The sequence below is a fragment of the Aspergillus brunneoviolaceus genome (genome assembly GCF_003184695.1).
Source record: "Aspergillus brunneoviolaceus CBS 621.78 unplaced genomic scaffold BO95scaffold_11, whole genome shotgun sequence".
NCBI lineage: Eukaryota > Fungi > Ascomycota > Eurotiomycetes > Eurotiales > Aspergillaceae > Aspergillus > Aspergillus brunneoviolaceus.
In genome coordinates, this window is record NW_020290741.1 from 270,892 (window position 1) to 287,545 (window position 16,654).

A 16,654-nucleotide genomic window follows, 5' to 3' on the forward strand; every position below is an offset into this window, starting at 1 on the left:
AAAAAAAGGTTCTTGGCGGGGCGGAGATACTCCTAGCGCCGCCCGACTTCCAGAAGAGCCTTTTTGTCCGCTGACCGTCCGTCCGTCCCCCCATTCTCCGCAAAACAGTGAATGTGAAGGCCCACGCAAAGACTGTCGACCGCTCCAATCCTTCCGCCATGTTCAAACCCTCCAAGCCGATGATGGCGCGCTTGCGCCTGACCACGAAGCAGGTCAATGGCGGCTACTACAAAGGAAACCGGACCGGCTCCATGGGTTACTTCGCAAAGAATGGATCCTACGTGATCGACTGGAAGAAAGTCCGCACATATGTTGTCCCCGAGAACCTGGATCAATTCAAGGTACGAGAGTCAGGCTTAACGTGGATGATGATTCCATGAAGCTAATTAGTCTATCCATGATCAGCTCACCCCGTTCGTCACGAGAGTCATGAGCCCGACGCAATCCAAGTACACTCGACAGCTTGAGAAGAAAGGCAGGATCATCACGGTTGAGCGCGCTCTCGAGGGCAAGGACTACCTGGACATGTGGGCGCTTGATAACGGCCGGGAGGTCCTTGAACAGGAGCAGATTGACAAGCAGCTCGCGATAGAGGAAGAGCGCAGGGCTGCCCAGGCCGCGAAGGCCGCGAAGGCTGCGGAGGCTGCGAAGGAGGCTGAGGCCGCTGCCAGGAAAAAGGCTAGAAAGGCGGCTTGGGCAGTTATCCACAAGGAACAGGAGCAGGCCAAGCTTGCCGCCGAAGCCGCAGCGACTAAATCGACGACATCATGAAATATCCGCAGAAGAAATACGTTGATTCCGAACCAAGTCTATCACTGCTTACGGCAGTCGCTCACCCCTGGCTACAGCGGTAGCCAACGGTGGCTCAACGAGGCATGTTGGCTCTCACGCTGGGGGGGTGTTTCAGCTTGTCCTCATGCGCTGGTTTGTGTGGATTGTATCATATGTATAGTGGTTTGTTTGTGGTGCTGGAGGGCTGTCGCGATGGTCCATTTGGACTTCACATCAGCCAGGGCGCAGAGGGGCTGACAGGTTGCTATCGCCTACTGGGTCAGCATCTCATAAATGCATGTATTGGTTTTGGGGCGTCTCTCGGGTTTTCTTGCAGTTCAGCAATTGATCATACAGTCTTTCTTTCTTCTCCGAGTACCTGGATTTTCTTGAATCGAATTAAATAGACCTTCGATCTGGGAATAGATGATCTGCTCAGAAGCAGATCACGGCTGCGGTTTATTGATTACACACTTCTTCTGTATCTCGCATCCATAATCTGCTAGGTTGGCACGGTTTGCCAGTAGCTCATAGGTCTGCAAGCGAGTACAATGATTGAGCCTGTTTCGCCGAGCTTGCAGCCAAATACCTGATGGTAACCAAGTATATATATATCCATCTCGCGGCCCGTGTAGGCTTCAGCAAGCTAGAAGTTACCCACACAATGTTGCTAGCTTAATTCATAGTCCCCTCCTATTAAGATTCGTCGAAGGCGTGGTCAACAGAATAGCACTATTAAAGCATCATCATATGCATGGTTGGTAATCTGCAGCAAGTAAAAGCCCGTGCCCGTGGCATTGTGGAGAGTGGCATTAGTGAAAACGGTGCGGCAGATGGTGCGTGGCCGTAAAAGGCCGCTCCGCACCCGCTCGGCCAAGTCGGCGTAAGTTAAGTTAGTAGTTGGAAGTAACTTAATAATGGCATAAGAATAGCCCAATCCATCATCCACCCATTTCCCCTCCATCGCTTCCAAACGCTTCGCTGCATATCCGGGCCTTTTCCTTACATTCTGCGGCATGGGGTCGTCTGTGTCATGCTTATCCTCCCCCTCACAATAAATTTAATCTTGTCATATCGATCATTGCTTCCTCCGGACTCGACGTGAACTCGGGCGAGCTATGTTTCAGTCATTTACGGGGAACTCCCGCCGTCCACGGCAGGTCAACCTTGGGGGCCGCAACACGAACCCTTTCGCCGCATATCCCTCCGGCAGACAGAATCCTCACGGCGCAGGGCCTCAGAATACGCTCGCAATCGCCCAACAGGAACGGGCACTCAGACAACAGGAGAGAGAGCGATTAGGGGCGAGCCGGACCATACAACGGACATGGAGGGGTTATCGGAGCAGGAAGATAACGCGCAGTGCGTGGCGGACCGAGTGGGATGCCACGGAGACGCAGGCGACTGAGGGGCTTTTCTCCTTCGAAAGCCTTCTCAAGCAGCAAGATGCGTTTCTCCAACGGCCTCACCGCTATGCTACGGCCGCGGCTTGTTTGTCGCAGCTGCGCTTGCTGGTGCAGTTCTTGGAACCGTGGAACAGTGAAGATGTCCTCCGGCTGGTGTACTTCTCGGGCGTCTTCCAGAAGACCTTGAACGAAGTCCCGACGATAGCGACCGAAGGAGAATGGACGACGCCGTTGAATCGACTGGCACGATTGACCCTTCGTGTGCTCCGTACCGCGACCACCCCGACGCTGCCGGCGTTCGCGGTCGGTCCCCTTCTCCAGCTACTTATCTTTCTTACGGGTCTCATACCGAAGCAAATAGCTCGTCTCGCCCATGACTATTACTCTGTCATGAGGATCCTGACAACAGACAGAAAGTCTCAACTCTCCGGAGACAGCCTTGTCGAGTGTGTCCTGGCGGTGCTTCGGCCTATCACTTCCAAAACCCTCACAGCTTATGAGTGGTTTGCGAAGTCCTATTTGACCATTCCAAACCTTCCGCAGTATCTCGGTAGTTTGGATAGCCTGGCCAACAGTATCAATTATAAGCTTCTGACTTCCGCTCTTAATCCGCTGCAGTCGTATTTTCGTGACCGTCAGCGCGAGGATACAGATTCTTGTCTTTGGATGCTCGCTTACTTTATCTACTTCCATCGTTTTGTATTGGGAAGCCAGGCCGGGCAGCAAGCTCCGGATACTGGCTTCGTCAAGGTCGTATCTGACATGCTCAATTCCACTGCAATGCATATATCACGACGGATGGAACAGGATGACCCTAATGACATCGATGACGACTCCGAAAGAGCTCCCCTGCATCCTTTCATCAAGGATCAACTCATCAGCCTTGTCAACCAAAACAGCATTACAGGCCTTCTTTCCCAACTCCAGTCCACACAGCTTTCACAAGGTGAGCTGGCGGATTCTCAGTCGGATGCATCTCGAGAAGCCAAGATCCTCGCTACCTATGCACTGACGTTGTTGCGGGTATTCCCTCGGCGGGGTGACGATATCCGCATGTGGCTCTATCTAGGCTCAGCTACATCGGATCAACAATCGACAGGCCAACAGGGCACCAAAATCCCAGCCATCAAGTACTTCTGGCATGCATCCAGGTCTAGCCGAATCTTTACTGCCATCAGCCAAGACTCAACCAAGGTGTTGCCTCTCTTGAAGCCTGTCGAGGACCCGATGGATTCCACATTTCGGGGAATGTCCCAGACAGAGAGGGATGAAGAATGGACTATCATCCTTCTCTTCCTTGAGCTCTATACATTTGTACTCAAGGTGATGGACGACGAAGAGTTTTTCTCCAATGAGTCGTCTTTCACTGCTTCCTCAAATACCAGGGTGTCATGGACTAAGGAGAGTGCATTGCCATTGACAGACATCAAGGAGATGACACTCTTCATGAAGAATCTGGGCTTCACACTGTACTGGAATTCAGCCGATTTGAATGAGCACGAGACTGTTCAGGGTACTGGTGGAATTCGAAGCTACTTCAGCTCCTCCGCGCTACAGTCTGATCCTGTGGCTAGCGTCAAAGAGATCGAGACGAAGAACAAGGAGAAAGGTCTTCCTGGCGTTACGGGCATTCCGCTTGACTACTTCAAGGGTCTTGTCACAGGTCTTTTGAGGATGATTCACGAGCGAGATTCGAGAAGGAAGTTTCTCCCCGACGGGCATTGGTTGATGACAAGCCGTTTCGACATGGAGGGGTTCATCCCCGCTGTTGTTGCGGAGGAGGAGAACCGACACCAACTTCAGGATGAGGATGACGATGCACAGGGCGATCTCACGCCTGATGCACTTCTTGAACCATCCTTAGGGCTCATCGGCACCGGCCGTGCTCAGCAAACCCGTCGGATTGAGGCTTTAAGGCGCCGTCAACAACAGGCTGCTCGCCGGAAGCAGCTGGAGGCAGTAGCACCGCGACTCGAAATCCTAAGGAACATGCCCTTCTTCATTCCATTCGCAACAAGAGTCCAGGTATTCCGCGAGTTTATATACCGCGATCAGATCCGCCGGAGACACGGCTTTGTCGATCCAGATGCTTGGCGTATGTCCGTGGCCGAAGCCACGATGGGCCGCATGATTGACGGGCGCCCTGCTGCACAAGATGTCCTAAGTCGCCACCATGCGAATATCAGGCGCGAGAGTGTGTTCGAGGATGCATTTGAGGAGTTTTACGAACTGGGCGAGGGCCTCAAGGAGCCGATCCAGATCACATTCATCGACAAGTGGAACACTGCGGAAGCTGGGATTGATGGTGGTGGTGTCACCAAGGAATTCCTGACCAGTGTGACCAGCGAAGCTTTCAAATCCAGGAACGAGATGAGTTTGTTTGAAGAGAATGACCAACACCTGCTCTATCCCAACCCGACAGCGGTTGAGCAACGGAAAGAGCTACTAAGACAAGTAGGCTTCATTGAAAACAGCCCAGATTGGAACGAAAAAGTACGGGAGTTACTTAGACGATATGAATTCCTTGGCCGGATCATTGGAAAGTGCATGTATGAAGGAATCTTAGTCGATGTCAACTTCGCGCCGTTCTTCTTGCTCAAATGGGCATTGACAGGAGGGGCAGGTTCAGCTCAGCGAGAATCTGCTTATCGTGCTAATCTTAACGATCTGAAGGATCTGGACCAGGGGCTCTATCAGGGCTTGGTAAGTTTCTAAGTAGTGAACGACCTTGTGCCACAGTCACTGATTCGTATTTGATTGCAGCTTCAATTGAAGAATTACCCGGGCGACGTGGAGGATTTTTCGTTGAACTTCACTATTACCGACACTATACCTCTTCCTGGTTCTGGCAGTCGAACCATCACTCGCGATCTGAAAAGCCAGGGGTCCGACATACCCGTCACGAACCAAAATCGACTGGTATACATATCCTACATCGCTCGTTATCGCCTCCAGGTTCAACCTGCACTGCAGACCAACGCTTTCCTACAGGGACTCGGCCAGATCATACAACCCTCATGGCTGTCCATGTTTAATCAGACGGAGCTGCAGACTCTCGTGAGCGGCGACCGAGGGGACATTGATGTCGCGGACCTGAGACGTAACACGCTCTATGGCGGGGTATACACAATTGGAGATGACAACGAAGAGCATCCTACGATCAAGCTATTCTGGGAAGTGATGGAAAAGATGACCAATGAACAAAGACAGAACGTGCTTCGGTTTGTCACCTCCACTCCTCGGGCGCCTTTGTTGGGTTTCAGCCATCTCAACCCCCGCTTCAGCATCCGTGACTCGAGTGAGGATCAGGAGCGACTCCCTAGTACCAGCACCTGTGTCAATCTCCTCAAGCTTCCACGGTACAGCAATGCTGACGTATTGCGAGAGAAACTTCTTTATGCTGTCAACTCTGGAGCCGGCTTCGACTTGAGCTGAGTTTTGAGACTGTTTTTGTCAATAGAGCTTTTGCATGCGTGTTTGGCGTGTGCCCATTCGAACCTCTTTGTTTTTAGGTGGCATAGCTAAGGCGTCATGGTGACCTGTGTTTCATTGTTCTTGTCGTTCTTCATCTTTGTTGATTGCGAATTGCTCATCCTGGTCCCATATTGCACATATGAGAGAGAGAGAGAGAGAAGAAGAAGAAGAAGAAGAAGAAGAAGAAGAGTACGTATGGATGATGAGTATTTCCGGAACAGCTCCTGTCCATTTCTAAATTTCGGGGATCATGACAGCTAAGAATCATACTGTTTATAAGTATGGTACTCTATCATCACTGCCAGGCTGTAGTATTTCAGGTGTCCAAGTTGACACCTGAGGCATATAGTGGGGGTGGTGGGAACAATGGATAGAACCTGAAGAAATGGAAGTGGTGGTTGCCATTGCGCTCAATGCACAGCACATTTTAATCCCGGTTGACTTTTTTGCGTTTCTTTGCCGCTGGAAGCTAAAAATTTCAGGTAACAAACGACAGGCAGAAAAACCCACCATCCCGTAAAGAGCCGTTGAGGCGGCGATGACTATCGCTCAAAACAGACTAGTCTGGGCGTCTGACCCAAAGAGATTCTGAGAAAATTCTCTCTTTGACTTTTCCAGAACAGACACTGTTAGAAAAATAAGAGTGAGTAAGAGAAAAAAGAGACGAAAAAAAAAGACGAAAAGAAAAAAAGAAAGAAAAAGAGAAAAAAGAGGTTGTTTCATTCTTCGCCGTCTTTTTCTCTCTCTCTCTTCCCTCTTTCCTTCTCTTCCTCTTCCATCCGCTTTTCTTTCTTTTCCTCCTTCCCCCAAAAAAATAAAAGCCTTTCTTGCTGCCTCATCCCCAGCAATTTCTTTTCCCCTCTTCTTCTCTTCCTTTTCCCATATCTCTCTCTCCCTTATTTTCGATCCCCCCAATCGGAAAAAAAACCTATAAAAAAAACTGGAAAACCTACAAAAAAACTAAAGTATAGCTCCCCTCTTCTTCCCCTCCTCCTCCTCCAAATATCTTGCAAATATCTTGTTCTTGTGATCTCGTGGTGTGCTCTGCTTCCCGACTGTCACTTTTCCCACACTACTTCTAAGTTGTGCGGTGTGTGCGCGTTCGTGCGTGCGTGCAGCTCGAGAAATCATTCCACTTCCCACTCACCTCACCTTCCCTTCTTCTCTGCTGTCGACTACTTCCTGTCTACGTCTTTGTGATCCTGTGTTGCTTTGCTTTTCATCTTATTTTCATCTGTATCTTCATCATCTCGACTGTCTTCTATAGACCTACCTGGTGTCTTATCTAGGTTGTACGTCTGTTGCTTTGATCATCAAATCTCCCCCCTCACCACTACCGCAGAGCACTTTGCCTGGCTTTTCATCCTATCGGTAGAAAAGCAGGACATCAGCCGTTTCTCTCTGACCTTGCGCACCTTCTGTGCTTGTCATTTCTGTCCATCTGATTCCATCACCACTTGAAGTGGATGAAGCTATACCTTGTGTCTTGTGATTCTCGCTTACAGCCGAAACCCTGTGATTGCACGCTTATCCATCCACTTCCGCTGCCTGGCTCAAATTGAGCTTGAACTTCGCTAATCCGCCTTCTCTCCCAACAGTAACACCATAAAAATGTCTTCCGACGCTGCTACCACCCCTGCCACCGACAACACTGTCAACGGCACCCCCGAGACCAGCCCTGCTGCTGCTGCCCCCAGCGAAGCCCCCGAGGTCACCGCTGTTGAGAACGCTGCCCCTGCCCCCAACAACAACCAGCCTCACTCCGCCTCCCTCTATGTCGGTGAACTCGATCCCTCCGTCACCGAGGCTATGCTCTATGAGCTCTTCTCCTCCATCGGCCAGGTTGCCTCTATCCGTGTTTGCCGTGACGCTGTTACCAGACGCTCGCTCGGATATGCCTACGTCAACTACAACAACACCGCCGACGGTGAGCGCGCCCTCGAGGACCTTAACTACACCTTGATCAAGGGCAAGCCCTGCCGTATCATGTGGTCCCAGCGTGACCCCGCCCTCCGCAAGACTGGTCAGGGCAACGTTTTCATCAAGAACCTCGACAGTGCCATTGACAACAAGGCTCTTCACGATACCTTCGCTGCTTTTGGCAACATTCTGAGCTGCAAGGTCGCTCAGGATGAGTTCGGCAACTCCAAGGGCTACGGTTTCGTTCACTATGAGACTGCCGAGGCTGCCAACAACGCCATCAAGCACGTCAACGGCATGCTGTTGAACGACAAGAAGGTCTTCGTCGGCCACCACATCTCCAAGAAGGACCGCCAGAGCAAGTTCGAGGAGATGAAGGCCAACTTCACCAACGTCTACATCAAGAACCTGGACGCCGACATCGATGACGAGGAGTTTCGCAAGCTCTTCGAGAAGTTCGGTGAGATCACCTCTGCTACCCTGAGCCGTGACCAGGAGGGCAAGAGCCGTGGTTTCGGTTTCGTCAACTTCGCCACCCACGACAGCGCGCAGGCCGCCGTCGAGGAGATGAACGAGAAGGAGATCCGCACCCAGAAACTCTACGTCGGCCGTGCCCAGAAGAAGCACGAGCGTGAGGAGGAGTTGCGCAAGCAGTACGAGGCTGCCCGCTTGGAGAAGGCCTCCAAGTACCAGGGTGTCAACCTCTACGTCAAGAACTTGACCGATGACGTTGATGACGAGAAGCTGCGCGAGCTCTTCGGACCTTATGGCACCATCACCTCCGCCAAGGTCATGCGCGACAGTGTCAACGGTGAACGCACCCAGTCTCCCGACTCTGCTGGTAAGGAGAAGGAGGCCAACAAGGAGAACGAGAAGGAGGCCGAGGAGGCCGCCGAGAAGGCCGAGGAGAAGGCTAGCGAGTCCTCCGATGAAAAGGACAAGGAGTCCAAGAAGTCCGACAAGAAGGGTCTTGGCAAGAGCAAGGGCTTTGGTTTCGTCTGCTTCAGCAGCCCCGACGAGGCTTCCAAGGCTGTCACTGAGATGAACCAGCGCATGATCAACGGCAAGCCCCTCTACGTCGCTCTTGCTCAGCGCAAGGATGTCCGCAGAAGCCAGCTTGAGGCCAGCATCCAGGCTCGCAACACCATCAGACAGCAGCAGGCCGCCGCCGCCGCTGGCATGCCCCAGCCTGTAAGTGTTCTCCGTTCAATCCTCCCCCTCGATTTCCAAACTAACTTATTTCCAGTTCATGCAGCCCGCCGTCTTCTACGGTCCCGGTCAGCAGGGTTTCATCCCCGCTGGTGGCCAGCGTGGTGGTATGCCCTTCCCCGCTCAGCCCGGCATGGTCATGGGTATCCCCGGTGGACGCCCTGGCCAGTACCCCGGTCCTTTCCCCGGTCAGCAGGGTGGTCGCGGCATGGGTCCCAACCAGCAGATGCCCCCCAACTTCGCCCAGGGCATTCCCATGGGTGCCATGCAGGGCCCTGGTGGCATTCCTAACGGCATGGGTTACCCTCAGATGGGTCAGGTTCAGTTCGGTCGCGGCGCTGGTGGCCGTGGTCAGGTTCCTGGTATGCCCATGGGTCAGGGTATGCGCGGCGGTCCCGGCTACGGTCGCGGCGGTGTTCCCCTCCAGCAGGGACAGATCCGCCCTGGCCAGGGTGCTCGCGGACAGAACGCTGCTCAGCCCGCTGCCAACCAGGAGGGCGCTACTGGCGGTCTGAACGCCCAGACCCTTGGCGCTGCTCCTCCTGCTCAGCAGAAGCAGATGCTTGGTGAGGCTCTTTACCCCAAGATCCAGGCCCAGCAGCCCGAGCTTGCCGGCAAGATCACCGGTATGCTTCTCGAGATGGAGAACACTGAGCTTCTCAGCCTGTGAGTATACCCTTACAACTATACCCCGCCCTTTCAATTCTGGGTCGCTTGGAACAAAGCTAATACATGTCTTAAAGGCTCGAGGATGAGGAGGCTCTCCGCGCCAAGGTCGACGAGGCCCTCACCGTTTATGATGAGTACATGAAGAACAAGGGTGGTGAGCCCGAGGCTCCCGCTGAGGCTGAGAAGCCCAAGGAGGAGGCCAAGGAGACTGCGACCGAAGAGAACAAGTCGTAAATTATCGTCTCAATGCCTACCTACTTTTGATGACCTCGATTACTCCTTCCTACTCAATTAACGATTTATCTCCCATTTTCTTAACCTCTTTATTACCCTACCTCTTCACCTCTCTTCCTCCTATTTCTTCTACCTTTTTTTCCTATTTCCGTCCTGGTCTGATATCCCTGGGTTACTAAAAGTTTCTTTGTGCGTGGTGTCGTCGGGCCTTGTTCAGTGAGCAACATGTTATTGGATCCTTCTCATACCATTCAAATTTTCTTTTCTTTCCCACTCTTCAAGGGACCGAGCATCCTTTGTGGTCGACTTCTTCTTTTTCACGATTCAATTGATGGAAACGGTGTTGCGCGCAAACAGGTTGATTCCATGATTCCAGCGGGGAAAAAGCTTCGAACTGTTACAAGACTGGGATCGGAGATAAAAGTTGCTTCGGATATGCCATGGTTGTAATCGTCTTTTTCATTTTCATTTTATGAACCAGACAGGGGAAGGAGGTTGCGATAGTGCTTGTATCTCTTCCTATCCCGTCAGAACTTCAACCTACCTCGTATCCGATGGTATGACACGAGTGTAATATAGACTTATGACTTCCTCACGGGACTTTACGATCTCTGGTTTCTGATTCTCCAGTAAAACATCCAGCCAAGCTTTTGTAGTTGATTATCATGAAATCTCACTAGCTGCCCACGTTGCCCACGTGGAGCCAGCTAGCAATGTGTACAGTATATATACTATACAGGGCATGCATGCCATTCCTAAATCTAGAAGGTAGGGAACTGCTGTCCAAACATATCCGCCAGATCGTCAAAGTTACTCCCCTGCAACAGATCCATCATGTCCGCACTCTCGCCGTCCATGGCCGCGAACCCCGACATTGTTGAACCCGGGTGGTCATCGTCGCCCCACGTGAATCGATCGTGATTGTCGCTCCCCACGAGTCCAGCGTCCAGCGAGAATTCCGCCTGAGCATTGCTGTTGCGCGTGGTCGTGGGATGTCGATGTCGGGCATCTCCCTCGTCGTTATCATTATGAATGTTATTCGTGGTGTTGGTTGGATTGGTGGTGGCCGTGATGGGATCGCGAGCAGACAGGTGGTTGTTTGATGGTGGATTGGTGCTTGCTGCTGCTGCTGCACCAGAAGGAGGAGGAGGAGGAGGTGGTGGTGGTGGAGGAGGTCTGCAATGGCGACCGCTGGGTGCTGAATGGTCTGATGTTTGCTGCAAGTCGTCATTCAAGTTACGTTTGCGCGTGATGGGTGGTGTGGCGGTTGAGGGTCGTCGTGCGGTAGAATCTGTGGTGTTCTGGTGGTGGTGCTGGATGTAGCGGGAGAGAAGGGAGAGGGATTTGTGGCATTGTTTGGCGGTTTCCCATTGGTGGGCCATGGTTTCTAGGATGATGAGGCATTTGAAGATTTCTCTGTTTGGTTGGATTTAGTTATGTGGGTGGAGATGCGGAGAGAAAGGGGGGGGAGGGGGATGGTTTGGTTGGAGGTAGGGAGGATTGCAAGGAGAAGAACAGCTCTTGCAATGCAATGTAGACGGTGAATTGGAGGGGTTAAGATGAGACACATACTGGGATCCTTTGGACAACACGTATTGGCGGAGTTGACATGCAAATGCGAGCACGAGACCGGACATCCATGCCGCCGATAGGAACCCGGGCCAGAAGAACGCCTGTCCGCTTTCTTGCTGGGTGGTCAAGGCTGCGAGGATCTCGCGGGCGGCGCCGATGCAGGTTTGGAGGCCAGAGCAGAATTCCGGGCTGGACGGGTTGAGGGAGAGGGAGGGACGGTTGATGAGGAGGATGAGGTGTTGGTAGAGGACGGTGAAGAAGGGGGCGAAGTTGAACGGGGCGTTGGGGTTTGTCGTGACTGTTGCTGCTGGGTTGGGGTCCTCGGGGGAGGCTATTGGTGGTATTGCGGCAGCTTGATGGGCCCCTCCTTGCTGGAGAGACTCGATCGATAGACTATTCCACCACTTGTGGACGTCGGTGATGAGGAAGAGCACCGAGCTGTGAGGGACGGAGCGGACAAGGATGGACTTGTGGAACAACTCGATCGCTCGCCCTGTCAGTTTCCCGGACTCGACGTAACTTGCGAACACGAGCTCTCGCCGGTGCTGCTCGTTGTCTTCGGCGGGATGTCTCGGTGTTGCGGACAGTGGCTGTTGGCCATACGCTGACCTTTCGAGCCTGCGCAATCGGTCTTCTGTAGAGATGGGCGAGGATCCTGCAGTGCTGGGGGTAACGGCACGTCTGATGGCATTGATCCTCTCATAAGAACCTGGGACATGGATTTCGGAGGCCAAAGGCGGGCAAACGTCAATGTCGGAGTCTTGGATTCCAAGAGGCAGACCAAGCGTTTGGCTCAAGTATCGATCGATGGCGTATGCAGACCAGAAAATCCGCTTGCGTAGCTGCCGATCATGAGAGGTAAGTTCCTTGTAGCGATATGGACAACGATGTAGGCCCGCATGCAGTATAGATCGAAGCATACAGCCACCGACGGTGGAGGCTGTCCGAAGTGACATCTTAGCTACGAGATATAGTTGCGAGGCGAGCAGCGCCTGCACAGAGAGGATATCATGTCTGCAAGATAAGGTTCCAAGTAAAGCGTGCATGTTGTTAGATGACTCGATGCGCGATTCACGAGGGAAATCGATCTCTGGACGAAGTACACTGGCCAGATTGAAGACACATTGGAAGATGGTCGTCCAGCAAGCACTTCGATGCTCTTCCAAAGGCAAAGCCTCGGTGGCCGACTGATGTCGTTCGGAGCATAACGCTTCCATGGCGTTCAAGAATGACGGACCGTGCAAAAACGGAAACAGTGGATGCCAGACTTTGAAGTACATCATCATCAGCTCCCGGGCTATTTCCAGCGGTGGGAACTTCCCCAGGATTGCTGCCACCGTGGGGTCATATCTCCATTGTCGCGAGGCATGGCCATGCCCTTGAACGGTTGGAGGTGTTGCGGCAGGCAATGACGTTGATCTTCGGGCAGATGGCAAGCCCCCACTGCCTACTAGAGTATTTTCCGGAGGAGGAAACCCCTGGCTAGAAGACGAAGCATCCAATGGGTCCAGACTGTGGGAAAAAGCCCGTCGGACTGTCTTGATGAAGTAAACGCCGCTGGAGCTGCCGACAAACTCACTTTCTTCCAGCGAGTGTGCAGTCAAGGATCCGATTTCCGTCGAACCAGACGCGGGTACTGGGAACTGCATCTTGACAGGAGCATGATGCCCGTCCTAGTGATGAGTTCAATCCGGATTCGAAGGAAATCAGGACTCTGAGAATCGAAATTGATGCGACTGTCGGTCCATCGGAGATCGGCCGGAGCGGAAAAGCCGACCTGCTTAGTCAGATCCCGCCTTGACGCCTAACTACCACGCGGAGTATACAACTTACTATACAACAAAAGATCTTAGACAATAGTGATGTATACCGTATTTTGTATTTGGTTCTAACAAGCTACTAGATATGAAGCTAATCCGTCTTCAAGTGTTCAATCTCCCTCTTAACTGCATCGACCACGTCTTGAGTGGTGGCCGTGCCTCCAAGATCAGCAGTCAAGACACCAGCTCTGCACACCTTCTCAACGCATTCCATCAACTTCTTCGCCGCTTCCTTTTCGCCCAGCCATTGCAGCATCTCGGCAGCAGACCAGAAAGTAGCCACCGGATTGGCGATGCCCTTGCCCATGATATCGAAGGCACTGCCATGTACCGGCTCAAAGATGGAAGGATTCTTCCGAGTAGGGTCGAGGTTTGCCGAGGGAGCCACACCAATTGACCCTGCTAAGCCAGCAGCGAGGTCAGACAAAATGTCCATGTGCAAGTTGGTGCCCACGATAGTGTCCAGTGACTCCGGCTTGTTCACCATACGGATAGTCATGGCATCCACCAACATCTTGTCCCAAGTCACGTCGGGGAAGTCTTTGGACACTTCCTCTGCGATTTTGTCCCAGAGGACCATGCCATATCGCATGGCGTTGCTCTTGGTCACCACCGTGAGATGACGGCGTGGCCTCGAGCGTGCGGTCTTGAAGGCAAAACGCATGATTCTCTCGATGCCGACTCGAGTGAAGATCGCCACCTCTGTCGCAGTTTCCCATGGCTGATCGATATGACTGATTCCGCCTTGCCCACAGTATTCACCTTCTGAGTTCTCTCGCACAAGCATCCAATCGATTCCCTCGGCTGCAGTGTTCAGAGGGGACTTGGTACCCGGAAACGTGCGTACGGGACGTACGTTGGCATAGAGTTGTAAGGGTCCGCGGATGGCTAAGAGGAGGCCCCAAAGGGAGACATGATCAGGGACATCTAGGGGACTTCTGTTAGCTCTACTGCACAAATCTGGCAGCCGTTGGGGCGCCGTCAACAGGGAACGGGTCCAATTACCTGGATGTCCCACTGAGCCGAACAACCCTGCGTCAAATTTCCGCAGGATGTCTAAGGCATCTTCGGACACATATCGACCGTGTTGCTTGTAGTAGTCTGTTCCCCACGGGATGTGCTCAAATTCGATATTAAAGGTACCGAGGGCTTGCGCGAGTTTGCTGACTACTTCAATGGTCGCTTTCACCACTTCCAAGCCAACTCCGTCACCGGGAATAGATGCAATCAGGTATGAAGTCATTTCGGCCATTTTGTTAAGGAAGAAATCGTTTCCCTGAACAGAGTCAAATATTGTTTCATTAGTTGCTAGCATGCAATACACCCTCATTCTTTGTCGAATCTTTATACTTCGCACTTTGCATATGTTCTGCCTGAAAGTTCATCCATTCTAATTTTGGCGATCTATATCCACTCGGACTGCATCCGAGACTTTCTTGATAGGTCTCTCCATCTAATGAAAGCTATACCTAAATCTCGAATCGAGCCCAACATATGAAATGAAGGACCCACTGGTACAGTATTGTTGAAGTCATTCTGCGTTATCTTATCCATGCCTGCGGCAATGGTACGTATAACCTACCGTACTCTGCTGGTTCAAATTCCATGGCCACAGCTGTAGATGTTGCTTTTCTCGAAAACAATCATCGAAAGCCATCACAGGTGTTCCAAGAATCAAAGACCACTCACATTGCTTCAGATCTGATAACGACGACATCATTTACCAGGAATACAAAATCCAGGAGGATGATCGTTGATCCATGCAGCATTGCCGGGGCTTCCCAACAGGGCAGGAAAAGCAGTTGTCGGCTAACCGTTCAGCCGGCGACTTCTCCACTGCTTCCCGCACTTAGCCGAATCGGGGGTTTTGCGACTTCCTCCATGCGATAATAATATGGGGCAAGAAAGGTCGAACTTCCCCGATTCCCACAGGCGTGCGACTTTGGCCTGCAGTCTCAACTTTCCCAGGATCTTCATCTGTATTGGTGCAATAACTTCTGCCTGAAGAAATGGCCCCTAGCAAAGCGACCAAAGTCTCTCGGATCACCGTGGCATGCAATTCCTGCCGGTTCAGGAAGCAGAAGGTAAGCTCCACCCATTATTTGCTATCAACCAAGTTAGGTTCTTATCGCAAGATGCGATGCTAACGTGAACCCCGCAATCCGCAGTGCAATGGAAATAAGTGAGCAGCTTCCACTCGCTCCCACCCGAAAGACCTTGTTCGAACGTGAAAAATAGACATCTCAGAGCTGACTATCATGGTTGTTAAGACCGATCTGCACACAATGTCATCAACACAACCGGCGTTGCGATTGGCCCGAACAACTGAAACGGTACGCCGACGCATTGTTTCCCTCAACTATTTGACATGCTTAACATTCCAGACAGAGGCCCCGCCAAAGGCTACATCGAAGCTCTCGAGCATCGGCTTCAAGAGACCGAATCTCTGCTTTTGAAATTCCTGGCACACATGTCCGACGCCCAAATATCATCCTCGATACATAGTGCTCAGTCAGATATCCACCCCGGCATGACTGCGGCCCGAAGTCCTCCGCCGTCCTATACATCGTCCTCGCGATCGGGGAAACGAGGAACGGAGTACTGGAAACAGTTTCCTCTCAACAGCGTACAGGATGTCAGAGCGTGGCAGCAGGACTGCCAGAATCAAGACCAACGACCGGGCTCAGGACGAAACTCGGCGGACAGGGCGGTCACGAGCGTCTCCGACATCCTCAATTCCAGGGATAGTGAACCTTTGAGGGAGAATTCACACGAACCTAGCGACTACCGACCAGCGGCTGCCTCCAGATCCGAGCTTCCGCCGCTAACCCCATACCGAGCCAACGTATATGCGAGACTGGACGAAGGAAGCGAACCGGTGAAAGAACCGATTAGTAGCCTCGAGAATCACCCCGAGGCGTACCGAGAGAGGGAGGCCGAGCCGCATTCTGGCCCGATGTTTCCCGCCATACAGCTCCCCCGTATCAGTTGTTCTCAGTCGGACCACTTGCGAGGGCACGGGCTGAGCACACCGCAAGCACCGAGTTTATGGAGGGGCGCACCTTCTGTGAGTTTTCAGCAGCAATATCTTTGGTAGTGACGGGCAGGAGCATATTACACACATATATATACCTAGATGGAAATATTTTCAGATTGTTGTATGTTGGCCATGGGATCGAAGGACTGATGCTGTTAACGGCGCAATGTGAATCTTGAAAGCGTTCTCGCATGTGAATTGATACTCTCAGTCCCCATGATATAGCTATTCTTCTTTGATAAGTAAGTAAAAACAAAACTGACAGTAGTTATACTCTCTTAGTTCAGTCTGACAAAGCCATTGGCGGGTGCCAGTAGAAGACAAGATACCCCGTAGACCTCAAAAGTACTCGTTGTAGGCCAACCGCACGGGCCCCACGAGGAACCCCACATGCGGGGATGACAGATGACATGATCAAGTGATGCAAGGATCCTGGACCAGTAGCGATACTTTCCAATCTCAAGGCTAGACTAATATCTGTTGATTAGACTGCTAACTGAATGCATCTGAGTCAGTAACTAATACTAGTTAGTTTGGCGTGG

The 16,654-nt window shown here is 52.1% G+C and overlaps 5 protein-coding genes across 5 annotated transcripts; 4 read left to right on the forward strand and 1 right to left on the reverse strand.

Annotated features, from left to right (window-relative positions):
* The first annotated feature begins 60 nt into the window (after window positions 1-60).
* Window positions 61-1,228, forward strand: BO95DRAFT_439768 (mitochondrial 54S ribosomal protein mL41). The gene is made up of 2 exons (XM_025585798.1): window positions 61-341; window positions 406-1,228. Exons 1-2 carry the CDS (start codon window positions 159-161, stop codon window positions 769-771), a joined length of 549 nt encoding a protein of 182 aa, XP_025445579.1. The 5' UTR covers window positions 61-158; the 3' UTR covers window positions 772-1,228.
* Window positions 1,229-1,729: 501 nt separating this feature from the next.
* BO95DRAFT_479698 (uncharacterized protein) lies at window positions 1,730-5,910 on the forward strand. The gene is made up of 2 exons (XM_025590120.1): window positions 1,730-4,880; window positions 4,941-5,910. Exons 1-2 carry the CDS (start codon window positions 1,890-1,892, stop codon window positions 5,610-5,612), a joined length of 3,663 nt encoding a protein of 1,220 aa, XP_025445580.1. The 5' UTR covers window positions 1,730-1,889; the 3' UTR covers window positions 5,613-5,910.
* Window positions 5,911-7,262: 1,352 nt separating this feature from the next.
* Window positions 7,263-9,683, forward strand: pab1 (polyadenylate-binding protein; the record flags this gene model as incomplete). Its single annotated transcript, XM_025588741.1, has 3 exons — window positions 7,263-8,762; window positions 8,818-9,446; window positions 9,524-9,683. 3 exons carry the CDS (start codon window positions 7,263-7,265, stop codon window positions 9,681-9,683), a joined length of 2,289 nt encoding a protein of 762 aa, XP_025445581.1.
* A 742-nt stretch (window positions 9,684-10,425) lies between these two features.
* On the reverse strand, window positions 10,426-14,383 carry BO95DRAFT_471299 (tartrate dehydrogenase). Its single transcript, XM_025589580.1, has 4 exons — window positions 14,081-14,383; window positions 13,203-14,002; window positions 11,256-12,928; window positions 10,426-11,099 (listed from the first exon to the last, which is right to left on the reverse strand). Exons 1-4 carry the CDS (start codon window positions 14,325-14,327, stop codon window positions 10,445-10,447), a joined length of 3,375 nt encoding a protein of 1,124 aa, XP_025445582.1. The 5' UTR covers window positions 14,328-14,383; the 3' UTR covers window positions 10,426-10,444.
* A 364-nt stretch (window positions 14,384-14,747) lies between these two features.
* BO95DRAFT_511841 (Zn(II)2Cys6 transcription factor domain-containing protein) lies at window positions 14,748-16,142 on the forward strand (the record flags this gene model as incomplete). The annotated part of the gene is made up of 4 exons (XM_025591471.1): window positions 14,748-15,159; window positions 15,244-15,257; window positions 15,346-15,408; window positions 15,464-16,142. Coding segments are annotated over exons 1-4 (831 nt in total), but the record flags the coding sequence as incomplete, so codon positions are not given.
* Window positions 16,143-16,654: the final 512 nt, after the last annotated feature.